General features: G+C 48.0%; 1 protein-coding gene across 1 annotated transcript in view; it reads right to left on the bottom strand.

Annotated features, from left to right (window-relative positions):
- Window positions 1-1,762: 1,762 nt before the first annotated feature.
- ATG13 (autophagy related 13) overlaps window positions 1,763-16,361 on the bottom strand; it is a 47,940-nt gene continuing 33,341 nt past the window's right edge. Inside the window, exons 11-18 of the mRNA XM_024214890.3 lie at window positions 15,277-15,375; window positions 10,882-10,992; window positions 10,196-10,335; window positions 7,968-8,085; window positions 7,475-7,552; window positions 7,023-7,139; window positions 6,365-6,493; window positions 1,763-5,043 (exon numbers count right to left, since the gene is read on the bottom strand). Coding sequence (XP_024070658.1) covers window positions 4,966-5,043; window positions 6,365-6,493; window positions 7,023-7,139; window positions 7,475-7,552; window positions 7,968-8,085; window positions 10,196-10,335; window positions 10,882-10,992; window positions 15,277-15,375 — 870 coding nt within the window. The 3' untranslated portion in view covers window positions 1,763-4,965. The remainder of the gene's footprint in view (window positions 5,044-6,364; window positions 6,494-7,022; window positions 7,140-7,474; window positions 7,553-7,967; window positions 8,086-10,195; window positions 10,336-10,881; window positions 10,993-15,276; window positions 15,376-16,361) is intronic.

Here is a 16,361-nt window from a genome sequence, read left to right as displayed (position 1 = left end):
CACTGCCTCCCTCTGGGGGTCTCTGTACCAGGGGAAGCCCAGTAGGTTTCATCACGTTTTGTGGTGCTTGAGCAGAACAGGAGAGAATTTGCCCAAAGCACTGAATGGGGCCTCTTGAGTTTTTCAAATACCATTTGGGTTCCTGGCCATTCCTGCAGGTGGTGCACCTCCACATTTCTCTGGGGATATGATGGTTATTGTGGCACTAGCTGGGCTAGGACCTTGAAAGCAGACAGATACCCAGATAGGGGCTGTTCGCACCAAACAGTGTGCCGACAAACCTTGTATTTCAACTTGTGCTTGTCAGACTCCCAGCAGAGAGAAACGTGAGTTTTCTGCCCCTGGCATGCCTATGGAGCAATCTCCACAGCAGTGTAGAACAACATGCTCAAAGCTATTCTGCTTGGCACACCATGAATGCAATTGCCAGCTTTGCTCTGATGGCAGGATCTGTGGTGCTGGTGGTGATAGAGGAAGCAGGCTAAACGCAGCTGGATTTTCTACTCCCAGCTGAAACTTAAAGTGCTGCCAGTCAAGCTTTTGTTTATGGAGAAGTCACAGCTAGAGAAGCAAGATAACATCTTTGTGCCCATACCCAGCCTGGGAATTCATCATTCAAGTGTAAGCATGCCGCTAAGAGATAAGGACTCTCTTCCAAACAGCCCTTTGTCCGGTTCTAGCTCTAGATTTCTGTTCACCTATTCTACCCTGAGTTGTGCAACATGGGATGAAGCTGGCACCAGGACGTTTCTGTTCACGCTGGCCGAATGAACAGTGCAGTCTGCACAAGACAGGATGCTGTGTCATTGCACAAACAAGGAAACAAGGAACAGCATCCGAGCTATGATCCGCAAAAATTATCTGCGGATATCCACAGATATCCATGGATTTGCAGGGCTCTACACTGGGGGCCGGGCTGAGGCTCCAAGCATTCCCATTCCCCTTTCCCGCAAGGGGAGAGCCGAGTGGGCAGCTGTAGGGAGCCCACATGGAGTCGCGGATCCTCCACCTGCCCTTGGCCGGGCGAGGAGCAGGGGCGCGCCACACACACACACACCCACCCACCCCCCCCCCCCCCCGCAGGCAGGTGGAGGATCTGCACGGCTCCCCGGCTGGGCTCCACACTGGCCTGGCGGGGGGGAGGAGGAAGGGGGACATGTGGAGCTGCCCAGGGGCTGCTTGGGCCCCTCACCCAGGGCAGGTGGAGTGTCCACCACAGCTCCCCACCTGGCCCTTACTGTGGCCGGGCTGCAGCTCCAAGCCACCCCCTTCCCTGGCTGGAGCTGAGTTGGAGAGAGCTGCACTGGCAGCTGTGAGGAGCCGTGGTGGACCCTCCACCTGCCCTGGGCATGGGGCCCAACCAGCCCCGGCCCAGTGTCCCTGCCCAGGGCAGGTGGAGGATCCGCGCCAGTTCCTCTAAGCTGCTCACCAGGCTCTTACTGTCAGAGCCCTGCGCAGATACAAAATTTGTATCCGCATCCGCGCTGCTATCCCCAGAAATGGTCCACGGATATAAAGCAGATACCCGCGGATTTGCAGGGCTCTATCCATAACTTTCCTCATTGCATCCCATTCCACCTTCCAAAATAGCAGCTTGTAGGCATTAACCCTGCTCCTTCCTGCAGCTGTACCGACGGCTGCAGTTAAAATCTGGCTGTTGGAAGGGAAAGCCATAAGGGTGGGAACGTCCCGGCATTGGAACCTGCAGAGTAATTCACAGAAGAATTGGATCAACATGGCAAACAGGTCAGAGTTGCTTACATAAAAGATTTATTGGAAATTCTTTGAATACATGAAGTGCCTTGGAGACTATTTCCAAAACAATGCAATTTAGTACCCTGCACCCAAAGCATTTGTAGATCATCCGCTATGTACAAGCTGCCTTGACATAGCACAGGCCTCCGCAGATGGCTATTAAAATTATGACAATATTCATCATTAAACAAATTCTACAGCAGGCCACAGCATCAGTAGCTAGGTCCCTCTTGCAGAACTGCTTTGGGCCAATCATTTCTAATGCATTGATTAGACAGAGCTGAGCGCCTAGATTTTGGAATGGAGGTGTCAAAACTCTCAGGATTGCCCAGGAATAAGCACATCTCTCATCCCAAGAGAAACCCTTTATTGCTGTGGCTATCCAGCTATACCCTACCAACCCAGGGCAGATTTCCACTGGGTGGCATTAAACAAACATGGTTGCTACACAGAAGTTCTGCTTTGTGAGATGCAGGAGCTGCGATCTTGTTAAAGTCACATGAAAATGACTGAGCACAGACACTAGGCCCTGGAGGCTTTCTAGACAGAAACAGGAATGATGGCTTGCCTTCTGTGGATACCACAGCAGTTCAGTGTGAAGAGGAGGAACTACAGAGTCAGTGCTGCCTAGGGAAGGATCACCACCAGGAAGGTCTATTCTATTCTTCCTAGCAGGCACAATGCATGCCAGTAGTTTACTAACCTCTACAAATAACTTGACAGGAGAGCTCACCCAGGCATAGCCTGCAAGTTAACGGTCAGAGTGCCAGAGTATGTCCACATGCAACTTACTACAAGACTCCGGAGAATGACCAACTGATTGGGGGCGGGGGGAAATCAGGAGATCTGGGTTCTATTGCTGACTCTGCCATTTACTCACTGTGTGACCTTGGACAAATCACCTGATCCCATGTCTAGTTTCCACAGCTATACTGTGGGGATGCAGCTTACTTACCTCCCTCATAGGCAGGTTGTAGGGAGTATTCGTCAAGTGCTTTGAAGCCCCCTAAGTCAGTGTTATTAGTTGACAGGAATAGTGGGATTTTCACCTCCAGCATTTCCAATTCCATTTCACTGGGAGGCCTTTTAGCACTGGTGCAGACAGGTGAAGAGATTGGATTACTCCTTGCAAAACAAGGATTGATTCTTTTGATATGGGAGTTAGTTGGATTGGGGGGTGGCCTGGGAGGGGGGAGTTTGCTGCTTCAAGTAGTTATAATACCCCTACCTGGTGCTTTAGAGCATACACTAAAACACTGCCACTGATCATGCACAGCAAACACCTGTCAACTCAAGGGCTGGGAAAGCAAAAGAACATCTTACCATATTGGGAATCAGTTCAGGTCCTGAGCTCAATTCCTTGCTCTTGCAGCAGCACAGGGTGGAGGGCGGCAGAGGCCACGGGGTAACCCAAGGCTTGTGTCATTCTCTAGCAACCCTCCTTTTCAACCTAAGGAATTGTGCTGAGCTCTGGAGAAAGCCACATCCAGCCTTTTTTGACCAGAAGCTAGTTACTCCACCAGTAGTAAGGAAACTAGCAAGGATCCTCAGAGTACAGAGAACTCCCACCACTCTATAGAAATATCGTCCGTGGATAGCAAGGGGGACTTGCAGGAGTCTCTTCAGTTACTCAGCCCAGTTACAGGTGGCTGAAGGATGGAGAAAGTTGCATAAGCCCTACTCTGAGTTCCTGCTTAGTGCCATTACACAGCTTCTCCCTTCCTCACGTGAGACACAGGACACACAACAACCAGATCAAACACAGAGCACTGCCAGCCAATCACTACTTCATGGCTAGCTCATTACAAAAATAAACTTTTAGCTAATCATAAGCCAGCTGATTAAAAAGAGTACCATCAACTTTCCTAAAGTGTGCTTCTGTGAACAAGCTACCTCCCGAATGGCTGAGGAACAGAACAAGTCCATTTCCCAAGCCTATCAGAACGTAGCTCTTCAGGAAGTCCCTGCCAGTCTGCTGCACCAACACGTGCGTGTTATTATATCAATGCCCAGACGGGTGTCATGGAAGAAAGTCCCCAGAACAGAACACTGTATTAGAGTAAATAAGTGTCTCTGAAAATAAATATCTTGGATTTTCCCTACCAAAGGCAGACTATTGTCAGGGGACAGAGCTCCATGGCACAACTGCTGTCTGCAGTGACAGGACAGAATGACCTGCACTTGTATGTGAAAACATAACTTTTTTTAATATAGGTTTCTTTAAAAGCAATAAATATTTCCTGTTTCTTATAAATTAACCATAAAGCAGCAAGGTTTGCAGGGAAAAGGGACTAAGACTCCTAGTTACATAACCCTGGAGAAATAGAATTCCTATTCATATTTACAACTGCATTTCAAGAGCAGCGACTACAAATTTAACATACTCCCAATGTGCCACTTGCAGATGCACCAGTACAATCACATTCTGGGACCTTAGCATTGTGGTTTTCATACACTCAAGAAAATGTGGAAAGCCCTTCCGCATAGCTTCTGTAGTTTCACATCTGTGATTCGGGCAGACAGGCCCAGCACAAGGCCCCAGAGAGAGAGAGTCTGTGCAAAGCCCCAGTTGCTTGGGAGCAGAAAATGAAGACATCTATAGGTGTCGTACAGTATAGTGCATGAGGTGGAAGTCTGCCTCATCCCCTTGTGCTCTGCAGTCCATGCGCTCACTGAAGACAGGATGAAATGCCCCATTTCTAAGAGCTGATGTCCTGCACTCAAGCCAGCTGAGTCTGCCACTGCATAGATCCTTTGTTCTGAGCCAAGGCTGTCTATACTCCAGTGCAATTGCAGATGCAAGGAAAAGATGGTCTGTGCCCCAGAAGCTAAATCTTGGGGAATTGTGATGCAAGAGGCTTTGCAGGGAGCATTTCTGGCAGCTTTCCATAAAACCCCTCCATACACAGAACAAAGACTGAAGGGGAACTGGGTTACTAACAACAAAGCTTGATTTCTTTTGTCCCTATTGTAGTGTCATAGATAAGTACTAAAATGCCAGTAGGAAAAGGGGTCCAAAACTATCCCGGGGCCTGGCTGAGGGGAGACTGACAGCTGAATCTGTACCCAGTATTGAGGAGGTGATCTGGCAAAGCCCACAAGATGCAGGGGGGGAAATTGGACACAAAAGTGAGAGTGGCAGACAGACATTGTGGGCTTCCTCCTCCAGGTGCTCCAGAAGGACACTGCTGCTGCAATAAGAAAACAGCTTTACTGCAAAGTCTCTACAAAGGCATCAAACTCTTTGACGTTTTTCTCATGGACTGCCAGCTTCTCCGGTAACGAGTCCTGTGAAGGCAAAGAAAAACTCAGATCAGGACTCACTCACAGAAGGTGCATCAGCCTAAAGGAAGCTATAAAACAGTGGAAACGTATATGGTAAACTCTGGCCAAAGGTCTCTGCTCTGATTTGTGCTCTCCCTCCTTATACATGTGCCACTCCTAGCAGAAGCAGGATATCAGACAGGATCCAGCACATGAACCTGAGAAGGGCAGTTTGCCCAGTTTGTTTTTTCTACAGAAGCAGCAGGTGTGCCATAACCAGGACTGTTGCAATTCTTACAGCAGCTGCAGCACAATTACTTTGTCAAACTGTGTGAATAAAGTCACTCAGCTGTTATCATTAGGCATTATGGTTTTCCCAGGCAAAACCATGTTACAAAGTTGATGGGCCGGATACTGCATTCATCCAACAACATTCTCTCTGCCTTCATTGGGAGCTTTCTCTGAGTGAGGACTGCACAATGAAATCCAGCGTGCCACTAAACCAGATGTGGCAGAGGCAGCATTCCGTTCTTAGATTTGGGTTCACCTACAGATTTGAACTATGGCACGTTTGCCCCTCCAGGTAACAGGCAGCAGCACTCAGCTGGGAGATGAAACAGATGTTTCAAAGCTGCCACAGAGACTCAGTCATTTAATGGGAGGGTGAAGTAAAGGACTCGCTCACAAATGCAGCATGTGCAGTTAAAAAAAAAGGGCACATTTCAGGTTACTCCAACTTTAGGCTCCAGGCTAATAGGTCTCACACACCAGATAGGATGGGACAGGGCTGGAGTTAAGGCAGTATGTTTTCTCCCCAGAACCTTAGAGGATGGGTTATGCTCTTCTTCCAGTCCTTATCAAACTGTTCTAGAAGAGACCTGACCTCCCAAATCACTCCTTTGCTGTGACTGGTCCTAGTTCATATGGCCTTGAGCTTAGCAGATGCAGGAATGAGGGGGGACGTTCAAGACTATTACAGTAGGGAATAGTCTTGGACAGTGGAAGAGTCCTGCAGCTGCAATGGCTTCTGGGAAGAGGATACCTGATGCAGCACACGGATACTGTCCCACACACATGTAGCACAAACCAACAACTCATCTAATATTCTCCATGGCAGCTGTACACATGCACTGAGAAGGAATCAGACTGAAAAGGTCTCCCATCTGGTTCCTTCCAAAGGTTTCAGGTTCCGAGATGTACAGGCATGTTCAGCAGATTGACAAGGGACCCCTCTGGTAGGTGCCTCTGCTCTCTTATGGGATGTTGGCTTGTTCAGGGAGCTAGGAGGAGGAGAGCATTGTGAGAACGTATGTTCCCCACACACCAAAATCCCGTTTTCCCATACCAGATCCTCTGCCATGGACTGAGCCCCAATGTCAATGGAGAGGCTGCTGAGCTGAGGGGGGTTCTGAAACTCGCGGTAGAATGTCCCCAAGTCCATTGGGAGAATGTCATCTTTTGAGAATGCTGGTTTCTAGAATTAAAGATACAAACATTAATCCCCATTTAGAGTTCTGTCAGATTTCCCCCTTCGCTCTAGCCACAGACAGAGGCACCATCGGCTACCAGCAAACAACTCCACATTACAGCAATAAATCTAAGTCAAATAATTGAACAGCAGCATCACCTATATCCCTTGCCATGACCAGAATTAGTCTTTCCCTGATGACTTCATGAGCACCTAAAGCAGAGTATTTCCCTACAATCTGTACTCTGCTTTAGGTGTATGGGACACAGGGAAAACCTGAAAACCTGAACCCAGGCCATGGTGGATAAAGGAGGAGGAAATAATATCCCAAGTTGTGGGTTTACGAATGTCAATGTCTTTACCATTTTTAAGGATGCCCAGAGACCCTGTCCTTGATATGGGAGCACAATGAGCCCTTGTTTGGAGAAATTCATCTATTTTAATTCAGCATCACACCAACACCTGCAGCCCACCCCAGATACAGGTGCTCTGTGAAAGTGCTAGCTTGGGCTGATAAAGGACTGCATGGACTTACAAAGTCAACCATGACAAAGTCGTCATGTGTGTTCCCGGTGCTGCTGCCACTGGAGCCCTCTGAGTGCAAGCTGCCCTGTAGAGGAGACTCAACGTCTGGGGAGTCAGGAGGATTCACCTGCCCAAGAAACCAGAGTCCATCAGTTTCAGATCCTGTTACTGAGCCCATCTGTGTGTTGTGCCAGCATGGGAAGAAGCATAGTGACAATTACAAGGGCATGCAGACTGTAAGCACAGACTAGCAGGGGCTCTAAACCTGTAGCTGTTTCCATCTCTGGAAAGCCCAGACTCGGGCATAGAGGATGTTATTAGAAACCAAGCTGATGCAAGTAGCTAGTTCTTTGGTCAGAAGTGCATGCAAAGCTAAGGCCAGGAAGGATACATCTGCATTGCATGATTCAAACTTGACACGCACAGATGGCTCGCGGGGGTTGCGGGGGGTTGGGTTCTTACCATGGGGTCATTATCCTCCAGCTCAACATTCTTGGGAGCAAACATGGCGAAAGGAATGTCCAAGCTGGCCATGGTCACCTGGAGAGATTCAATGGTTAGAACCTCAGCACTTCAGTCAGATTCTCTGCATATGCAGCATGCACCATCCCATTGCAAGGCTGTATGTCAGGATCTGAAACTTTGCCCCACCAAAGTCACACTGGCAACTTGACTGGAACCCAAGGGCTACACTTCGAGGGCATAACATCGGAGAGACTGCAGTCAACATCCCCTTTAATACACAGGTGTAGCCCACAGAGCCTACAGGGCCCAGCATACAGTAAAGCACCACATACAGAGACCTGCAGTCCTTGCTAAAGTCTGGCCTCCCATTTCCTCTGGCTGCCCTGGTGATGCAGCGCCTGGCCCCCTCTGTCCAGCAGTGGAAAAGAGGAACAGTGGCATGAAGAAAAGTGCATCATGAGTCCACCTCAGAATGATCACTGCAAGTTACCTGATTAATGGGTTTGTTGACAAAAGCCCCCACCTTCCGGACAAAGATGGTCTCCAAGAGATCGTGTGGGGATCCACTCTTCCCTTCGCTGCTGTTTGATACGGTTTCCGTGTCCTCACTGGGGGAGAAGGGTTGATGGCTCATTGCACATAAATAATTTAGACAAAACCACATTCTTTTGTCAAGATCCCCTTGTTTTTTTTTTTTTTTTTTATGCCTTCTCCTAATGCTGGGAGAAGCATCTCTGTTCTTGTCAGACAGAGTCTTACCCTTCAGCCATCAGTATGCAATAGAGCAGTGGTCTCCAACCTTTTTATGCCCAAGATCACTTTTTGAATTTAAGGGCAACCCAGGATCTACCCCGCCCCTTCCCCGAGGTCCTGTCCCTTCCCCAAAGTCCCACCCCACTCACTCGCTCTCCCCCACCCTCACTCACTTTCTCCGGGCTGGGGTAGGGGGTTGCAATTTGGGAGGGGGTGTGGGCTCTGGGCTGGGGCCGAGGGGTTCACAGTGTGGGAGGGGGCTCTGGGCTGGGGCAGAGTGTTGGGGTGCAGGAGGGGGTGAGGGGTACAAGCTCTGGGAGGGAGTTTGGGTGCAGGAGGGGGCTCCGGGCTAGGGCAGAGTGTTGGGGTGCAGGAGGGGGTGAGGTGCTGGCTCTGGGAGGCGGGTCAGGGCTAGGGGTTGGGGTGCAGGAGGGGGTATGGGGTGCTGGCTCCAGGAGGGGGCTCAGGGCTGGGGTACGGCCTCCTGCCGGGCAACATTAACCTCCGGCAGCTCCTGGTCAGCAGCGCAGCGAGGCTAAGGCAGGTTCCCTTCGTACCCTGGCCCCACTCCGCTCCCGGAAATGGCCAACATGCCCCTGCGGCCTCTGGGAGGAGGCGGGCGGCACATGGCTCCATGCAGCTCCCCGTTCCCGGCCAATGGGAGCTACGGGGGCGGTGCTTGCGGGCAGGAGCAGCACGCGGAGGGAGACCCCCCGCCCCCCCGCCCCGCTCCTGGGGGTGCGCTGGCCACTTCCAGGAGTGGTGTGGGGCCTGGGCAGCCCCACTGCGCCACCAGAGATCACAATCGACTGGGAAATCCTCTAGGATCGACCAGTTGGTGACCACTGCAATAGAGACTGCAAGGTCGTGCAGCAGCTTTCTGCTTGGCTCTGCGAGGGAACCACCCCCCATCAGTAGGGCAGAAAACCTCAGCCAGTCCTGAAGAAAGGCTGTTCAGAAGAGCTGCGTGGGAGGAGAGGGTTAATTTGAGAAATGGCAAGGAAGCTCGAGCAGCTCTTGCCAATCACTATCACTCTTTCAGGAACACAGAATTCTTGGATATCTTCCCTGTCAGGAGACAGGGTCGGGAATCTGAACCCCATGCTCCTTCCCAGGCCCCATGAAGCCAGAGTAGTCCAATATCACAGCAGCTAGTGCTAATCTGGTTAATTTTCACTGGGTGGTTACTAATTATAGTCTCAAAACCTGATTTTCAGAAGTATTCAGCAGCTCTAAGAATCTGGTCCTCAGTCGTCCGGCAGGCGTTAGCCATTTGATAACGACTGGTTAGTCAAGGAGCACAGGCCAGTGCATTAGTGCTACTATAACATAAACAGGAGTTTATTGAGTAGAAAACCAAGTTGGTTAAGATGTTTTCTATGGCAATTATCCCGTGGCCACAAGAGAAGATGGAACCACAGGGGACAAAGATCTGGAAAAACAAACAGGAAGCTCTAACTGGCTGAGAGGGAGGTTAGGATTTCATGCAATTTGGAGTTTAAAGTTGCATTGTTTCCTGTTAGACAAGGACTCTTGCCCCCAAGGTTTCTTGATAGAACAGTTAAATAGCTGTTTTCTATTACTGATGCTTTACGACAATTCACATGAAGCCTTTTTGGGAGGGTAAAATTTACTATTGAAGCCACCTCAACTTGCTGTTCATGGATCAGACAAATAATCCAGAAGTAGTGTTTTGGTATTGAAATGACACAAGGTGCTCAGAGACTACGAGGGCCACAAAGTATAAGCAGATAGACTAGATCTTTGTTTGAGGCGTTTTTCAGCTTCTCTCTGCTCAGACTGAGAGCTCCCGGCTTTTTTAAGGCAGAGCAATCTAGTGTTATTGATAAATTTAAAAGAACTGCCATTCAAATGCTCAAAAGAAAAGTCAGTTTTAAATTTGATTCAACTTTATACACTCACAGATGAACGATTAGAAGTGCTGCACCACTTACTAAGACCTACCTACTGGAAGGAGTAGCTGCTGAGTAGAGGGCTCCATCCAAAGGGGTGCACATTACCATCCTCTCATGGTCAGCCTGAGTGCCATGTGCTGGCTGGCTAGGAACTGGGGGCACCCCACCCTCCTTCCCTGGAACAATCAACTAAGGTAGAAAGGAATGATCAAGTTAGCAATCTCAAGACTGATACAGCAACACACTACAGCACTAGAGTGGATTCTCTAATGCCAGGAATAAGTTCTTTTTGGCTCTCCATGATATGCTCTGACTACACTCCTGCTAGAACATAGCAGTGACTTTCTGACAGGGAGCAAGAGACGGGAAGTCATGTGGGAGGGGACTTTCCCAATGAGAGAATTCATATATCGCTTCCTTCCTAATTCTCTCTGATGCTGATTCAGTGTCATTTCTCCAGACTTATCCCTGGCCTTACCCTGTTCTCAGTGCAATGTCTCCATTCTACCCAGTGGAAAACACCTTCATTAAAGTCCCACTTCAGGTGATTCCAACAGTAGAGCTACTTCCTGGCTTATTTGCTAGCACCATGTTTTTTTAATTACTTTAGATCCTTTGCAGTCTTGACCTAGCTGCATACAGAGGCATGCAATGGTTTTAAGGGATGTCTTAGCTGTGTGACGCTTAGTGGCTGTGGTGCAAGCCACATTCATTCTCCCAACCTCTTAAGAGTACCTGATGAGGATGTGCAGCATTCAAACCACCAGCAAAGATTACTGGATACCCCATGTCAGCTGATCCAACTCCCAGGGCAGCAGGCTGATAGGAAAGACGAGAGCTGGAAAGCTAAGAAACAAGAGAAAAAATACAAAGAGGGGCAAAGAGAGAGGAGAGGGAAAGGGGAGAGGGAAAGCCCCCACAGTCTGAATAGTTATCAGAATCACTGGAGAAAGAACAGGAGATGTCACAGAGGCACAGTACATGCATGGCTCTGGGCTAGCAGAGTGCCTCAAAGATTTATATGGGAACCAACGCCAAAGGTTTGATTTAATTTATCTATTTTAAAACAAATCAGCCTTGTAACAGAAAGAGGATAAAGATTTGGCCTTAAAACAAGCCTGGTTTGAATGGGAGAGATAATGTAGAGAAAGCCTGCATGACAGCTCTTGCATCACATACTGGAGAAAGGACCAGTGCAACCACTTCAAAACTCATTGAAAAGCCCATATAAACACTGGCATTTTAAAGCCACTTCCTCATCAGGGATTCAAGCTCTCAGCATACTTACTGCAAACACAGGGGAATGTAGCAGGAATGAAGGACACCCCCCACCTAATCAAAGGAAACAAACCTTGGCCATAGGACATACAGGCCCTCAATCTTGCTAGCTAAAAAGAAAACCAGCAAGCTAAGCCCCACAAGATTTCCTCCCAGTATCCCAAACCCAACCAGAAGGATGAGCATCAGGAGATGCTCCCCATCTTCAGCCACCTCTTCTCAATCACTTGATCCTAATTAGAAACACAGCTAGTGGGATCAATAGGAATCCCATTTGTTCTTCTGACCTCAGAAGCAGCACTCTGTTAGGAGCCATGTATCACATGATATCCTCAATTGAGACAAGGTGGGTGAGGTAATATCTTTTATTGGACCAATTTCTGTTGGTAAAAGATATACAAGCTTTCAAGCTTAAACAGAGCTCTTCTTCAGGTCTGGGAAAGGTTCTCAGTGTCACAGCTAAATACAAGGTGGAAGAGATTGTTTAGCATAAGTAATTAACACATATTCTAAGGGAACATTTCAGGAGAAGTGGCTTGCTAACTCCATGTAGTCACAGGATGAAAAGGGGAGGGCAAAGGGTTACAGATTGTTGTAATAAGCCATAAATCCAGTGTTTTTTTTTTAAGACCATGATTTTTAGAGTCTAGCAAAGTTATGAATTTAAGCTCCCAGGCTCGTCTTTTGAAGGTTTTCTTTGAGGACGAGGATGAGAGGTCAGATATAGAGCGATCACTTTGTGAAAAGTGTGCACCCACTCATGATAGGGTATTTTTGTCTTCTAACCTTTTCCTATACAAGTTCATTTGAGAGCATAGTGATTGCCTGGTTTCACCCATATAGTTTTTATTGGGGCATTTAATGCACTGGATGAGATATATCACATATTGTGATAGGCATGTGCAGGACCCATGGATTTTGAAAGGTGTGGAGATATGTCCGCCAGTTTTGCATATGTTATGGCAGGGTCTGGTGCTGCTTTGAGTTGGTGGATCCTAGTCTCTGGGATGCTTGCTTTGGATAGTGAGGTTGGGAGGTTGTTTGAAGGCCAGAAGAGGGGGCTGGGGAAAGATTTCTTTCAGGAGGTGGTCCCCATCAAGTATGGGTTGTAATTGTTTAATGATACCCCATATTGGTTCCAGTGTGGGGTGGTAGGTGACAACTAAAGGTGTGTGGTCGGAGGGTTCCCCCCCCCCCCCAAATTGAAGCAGGTTCTCTTAGGGTATTTGAGTGGCCCATTCCATGATGTGGAATTCTATTTTTCTGGTGGAGTGTCCTTATCTGGTGAAGGTGTGTATCCTGGACTTTCTTCTCAGAGCATATTCTGTGGTATCTGAGGGCCAGGCTGTAGATAACAGATTTCTTGGTGTGTTTGGGTGGTTACTGGATCTGTGAAGGTAAGTAGGGTGATCCAGGAGTTTCTTGTATATAGTTGTCTGTTGAATGCCATTACTGAAGCTAATCGTGGTGTCCAGAAAGTTGATGCCGGTGCGGGAGTGTTCTAGAGAGAGTTTGATAGATGGGTGGTGGTTGTAGAAATTGTGGTGGAAATCTATGATGGGTGGGTCTGACACATGCCTATCACATCTGGTGCACTAAATGCCCTAATAACAACTGTGGGGGTGAAATCAGACACTCACTACGCTCTTAACTGAATTCACACAGAAAAACGATAAAAGACTAAAAACACCATATCACTCATGGATGAACACTTTTCACAAAACGGTCACAAGACCCGACCCCCAGGACATGAAGGGTTCTTCCACTGGTGTAGGTGCTCCACCTCCATCAACCTAGAACTGTCTACACTGGGGGTAACTCAGCTTAATTACATCACTCAGGGATGTGGATTTTTCACACCACAGGAGATGTAGCTAATGCCGATATAAGTTCCCAGTGTAGACCAGCCCTCAGTACCTTTCCCAGAGCTGAAGAGGAGCCACAAGAGGTAGCCTGAAAGCTTGTCTCTCTCATCTACAGAAGTGGGTTCAATAGAAGATATTACCTCACCCACCCAGGGACTGACATGGCTACAACACTGAATCCCCAAGTAAATCAGTACTCAGAGTGCTGACATTTTTGAGGTGGGGCCTGACAATTTAAGGCTGCCCACAGATATCAGGCTGGGCTCCTTCTAGAGTCTGGGTTAAGCTGGATGGAGTGGTCTCTTCTCACAAACCAGGCTGGCCCAGTCTCAAGAACTCTTATTTTGCTAGGAGTATCATCTGATGGTACTCCGACTTTCATAGGGCTTTCTGCTCCCCAGAGAGTCCCCAATCCCTCAGGGAACTCTAGGGGCCATTCCCCATTGCACTGGCCCAACATTCTCTTTATTTAAAAAGTCCCCCAACTCATGCAGACATCCCTTCCCATCACTACACTGTGATTTACTGTGAATTAAGACAGCCAGTCTCTCTTCACCGGACACTGTCAACTTGAAATTCAATTCATTTTTAAAAGTGAAGTTAAAAGTAACCTCAGCCCTGCACCTGCCACTCAGACCCCCAGCAATGTGTGTGATTTTATAATAAAAATGTTCCTATTCTATAAAAATGATTCTCTCCCCTGTTGCTGTGTGAAAGATCCAGACCTACAGGAGAAACCTACCTGACTAGTCAGGGGAGACATAGAAACTGACTACACAAAGTGCTGTGAGAAGCACAAAATAAACAAACAAGAGTAGAGAATAGACATTTTTCTAGTCCTCTTAGGTGTTGCTTGTAATAACCAGAGATCAAACATTTTCAGACAGAGTGGTGGGATTTTTTCAAGTTAACAGTGTCTCAACTTTAACACTCTTGGAACAAGCGCCACGTTACAGGAGGTACAGGTTCCAGAGCCAGAGGCTACTCATGAGAGAACACTTCAAGCACTATCCACTGATGCCTGTTGTGTCATATGGGTAACAGATGATGGTCTCTAAGTTCCTGCAATCGGAACACGTGAGTAACAAGCAAACATCCTGACTGGGGAAGAGAACGAGGCCAAGATCCTCAAAGATATTTAGGTACCTAACTCTGATTGATTTCAGTGGGAGTTAGGACCTAAATACCTTTTAGGATCTGAGCCCTAGACAACCACAGGTGAAATCCTGTCTCCATTGAAGCTAGTGGCCAATCTCCCATTGACTTCAGAGGGGTCAGGCTTTTACCCCAGATGTTTACATTGAAATGCTTCAAAGCACACTGTCAAGATGGGGCATTCAATTCATTTTTGCCCTCCAAGACCCTCTAAGTCTAAGACCTTTGCCACCCCTCCCCTTTTCTTTACTCCCTGCCTACTTCTCAAGAAGAGCTGCATAAAGCTCCTCTATAGCCTGTCAATAAGAAGCCTTGTGTCTGCGAGGTGGTCGCTGGTATCACAGGAGGTATGCTGGGCCTCCCTCTCTGCAGAGGTGAGGAATGCTGCTTCTTTCCCAAGCCCCTGCCAGCCAACAAAGCACTGTGCACTTTGATAAATTAAATTTCTTCTACCCACTGCAGTCAAGATCCCTTGAAACCTTGACAAGACACCCTCCCCCCCTTGACCTCTCAAACTGCATGCATTGGTTGCTTCCTATAGGGCTGCTGCTCAGTGCTACGCAGCAAGTCGTTTTTAGTTTAAAGAGCACTAGAGCACCGGTTTGAACAAACAAAAAAACCAAACCCTGCTATAGAAAGAATCACAGACATTGCAAACAGATCTAACCAGAATAAAAAGCCCATCCCATTTTGGGCTGAGCAGCTTCTTCAGCATAAGGAAGCATCAAACAGATTTATTTCCCAATGTACACTCTGGATAGTCAAACTTGTACCGTCCTGCATTTTTAAAGTACTATCAGGCCATAGATACTGTATTCTATTGTGAACTCACTTGATGTGAAAAGGCCAGTCCCATCATAGGGACCTTCAAGGTGTCCATCACCACAGGAGGAGGGGTCTGAAAATGTGCCTTAGTGACAGTAAAAACACACTGTGCAATACACAGACACACAGAGGAAAACAAGGAAGGAAGAAAGAGAAAAGGACTTGAGAGAAGAACTGAAAAGAGTTGGATGAACTGAACACTAGTGAGGAGCTTCTATGGCTAGAGCAGTCAGACAGCTTTATGCATGGTAAAATTCTCAGTACGGCCAGAAATTCATTTAATTTGTAAAGGCGTCAGTCTTGCAGTGAACCACTCCCCATCACAACTCCAGAGAGAATTAGACATAAAGCAATTGCCAAAATCTCCATTGCACAGCTTACTAGGACTGCTAGCCAGTTCACGAAGGCTATGCTGAGGGGCTCTTAAGAACAGCTGAGACTGATTTTGATTTGAACACATACAAGTTGTCTATATTTTGATGGTCTCCCCTTCAGATGTAGCTAGTGTTCCAAAACTGTAAATTCTGATGGGCAGGGAACATGTCTTTGTGTGTGCCTGTGCAGCACTCAGCCCAATGGGGCCATGATCCAGGCTGAGGCCTCTGGGCACTACCACGATCCAAATCATTTTTATACCAGAACACAGCCATTGGAGCAGGGCCATAAGTGGAAATTGGCAATTTGTGGCATTAAAAATTGTCTAGCAGAGGGTGCCTGATGTGAGAGGGGTGGACCATCCACGGGAATCCCCGGTCCCTCCCACCGCACCAGGTCTGTCTCCCAGCTTCCTGGCAGCACAGTTACATTGGAATCACATTAGCAGGTACAATCCTTGAACACTTTGGTGTTCTCCACGGAAAATACAATGCAGGGTAGTCTGCATCTTTTCTGGTAAGCTCTGCGGGGCTAAAAGGAGGAGGAGGTGTTCTGCCAATCTTGTGTTTACCCCCTCCCAATACATGGATCCCTGGATAGGCCTATTTGAGGTTCAGCAGCAAAGAGAGTGGCTGAGCCTCCCTTCCACTCAGTAGGAATGTGGGATGTAGCTTTGGGGGCGGGGGGGGGGGGGGGGGGGGGGGGGGGGGGGGGGGG

This window comes from Terrapene carolina, unplaced genomic scaffold, assembly GCF_002925995.2.
Source record: "Terrapene carolina triunguis isolate 2854851 unplaced genomic scaffold, T_m_triunguis-2.0 Scaffold96, whole genome shotgun sequence".
Lineage (NCBI taxonomy): Eukaryota > Metazoa > Chordata > Testudines > Emydidae > Terrapene > Terrapene triunguis.
The sequence above is the reverse complement of the archived record's forward strand: the minus strand, read 5'-3'. Positions and strand labels throughout refer to the sequence as shown.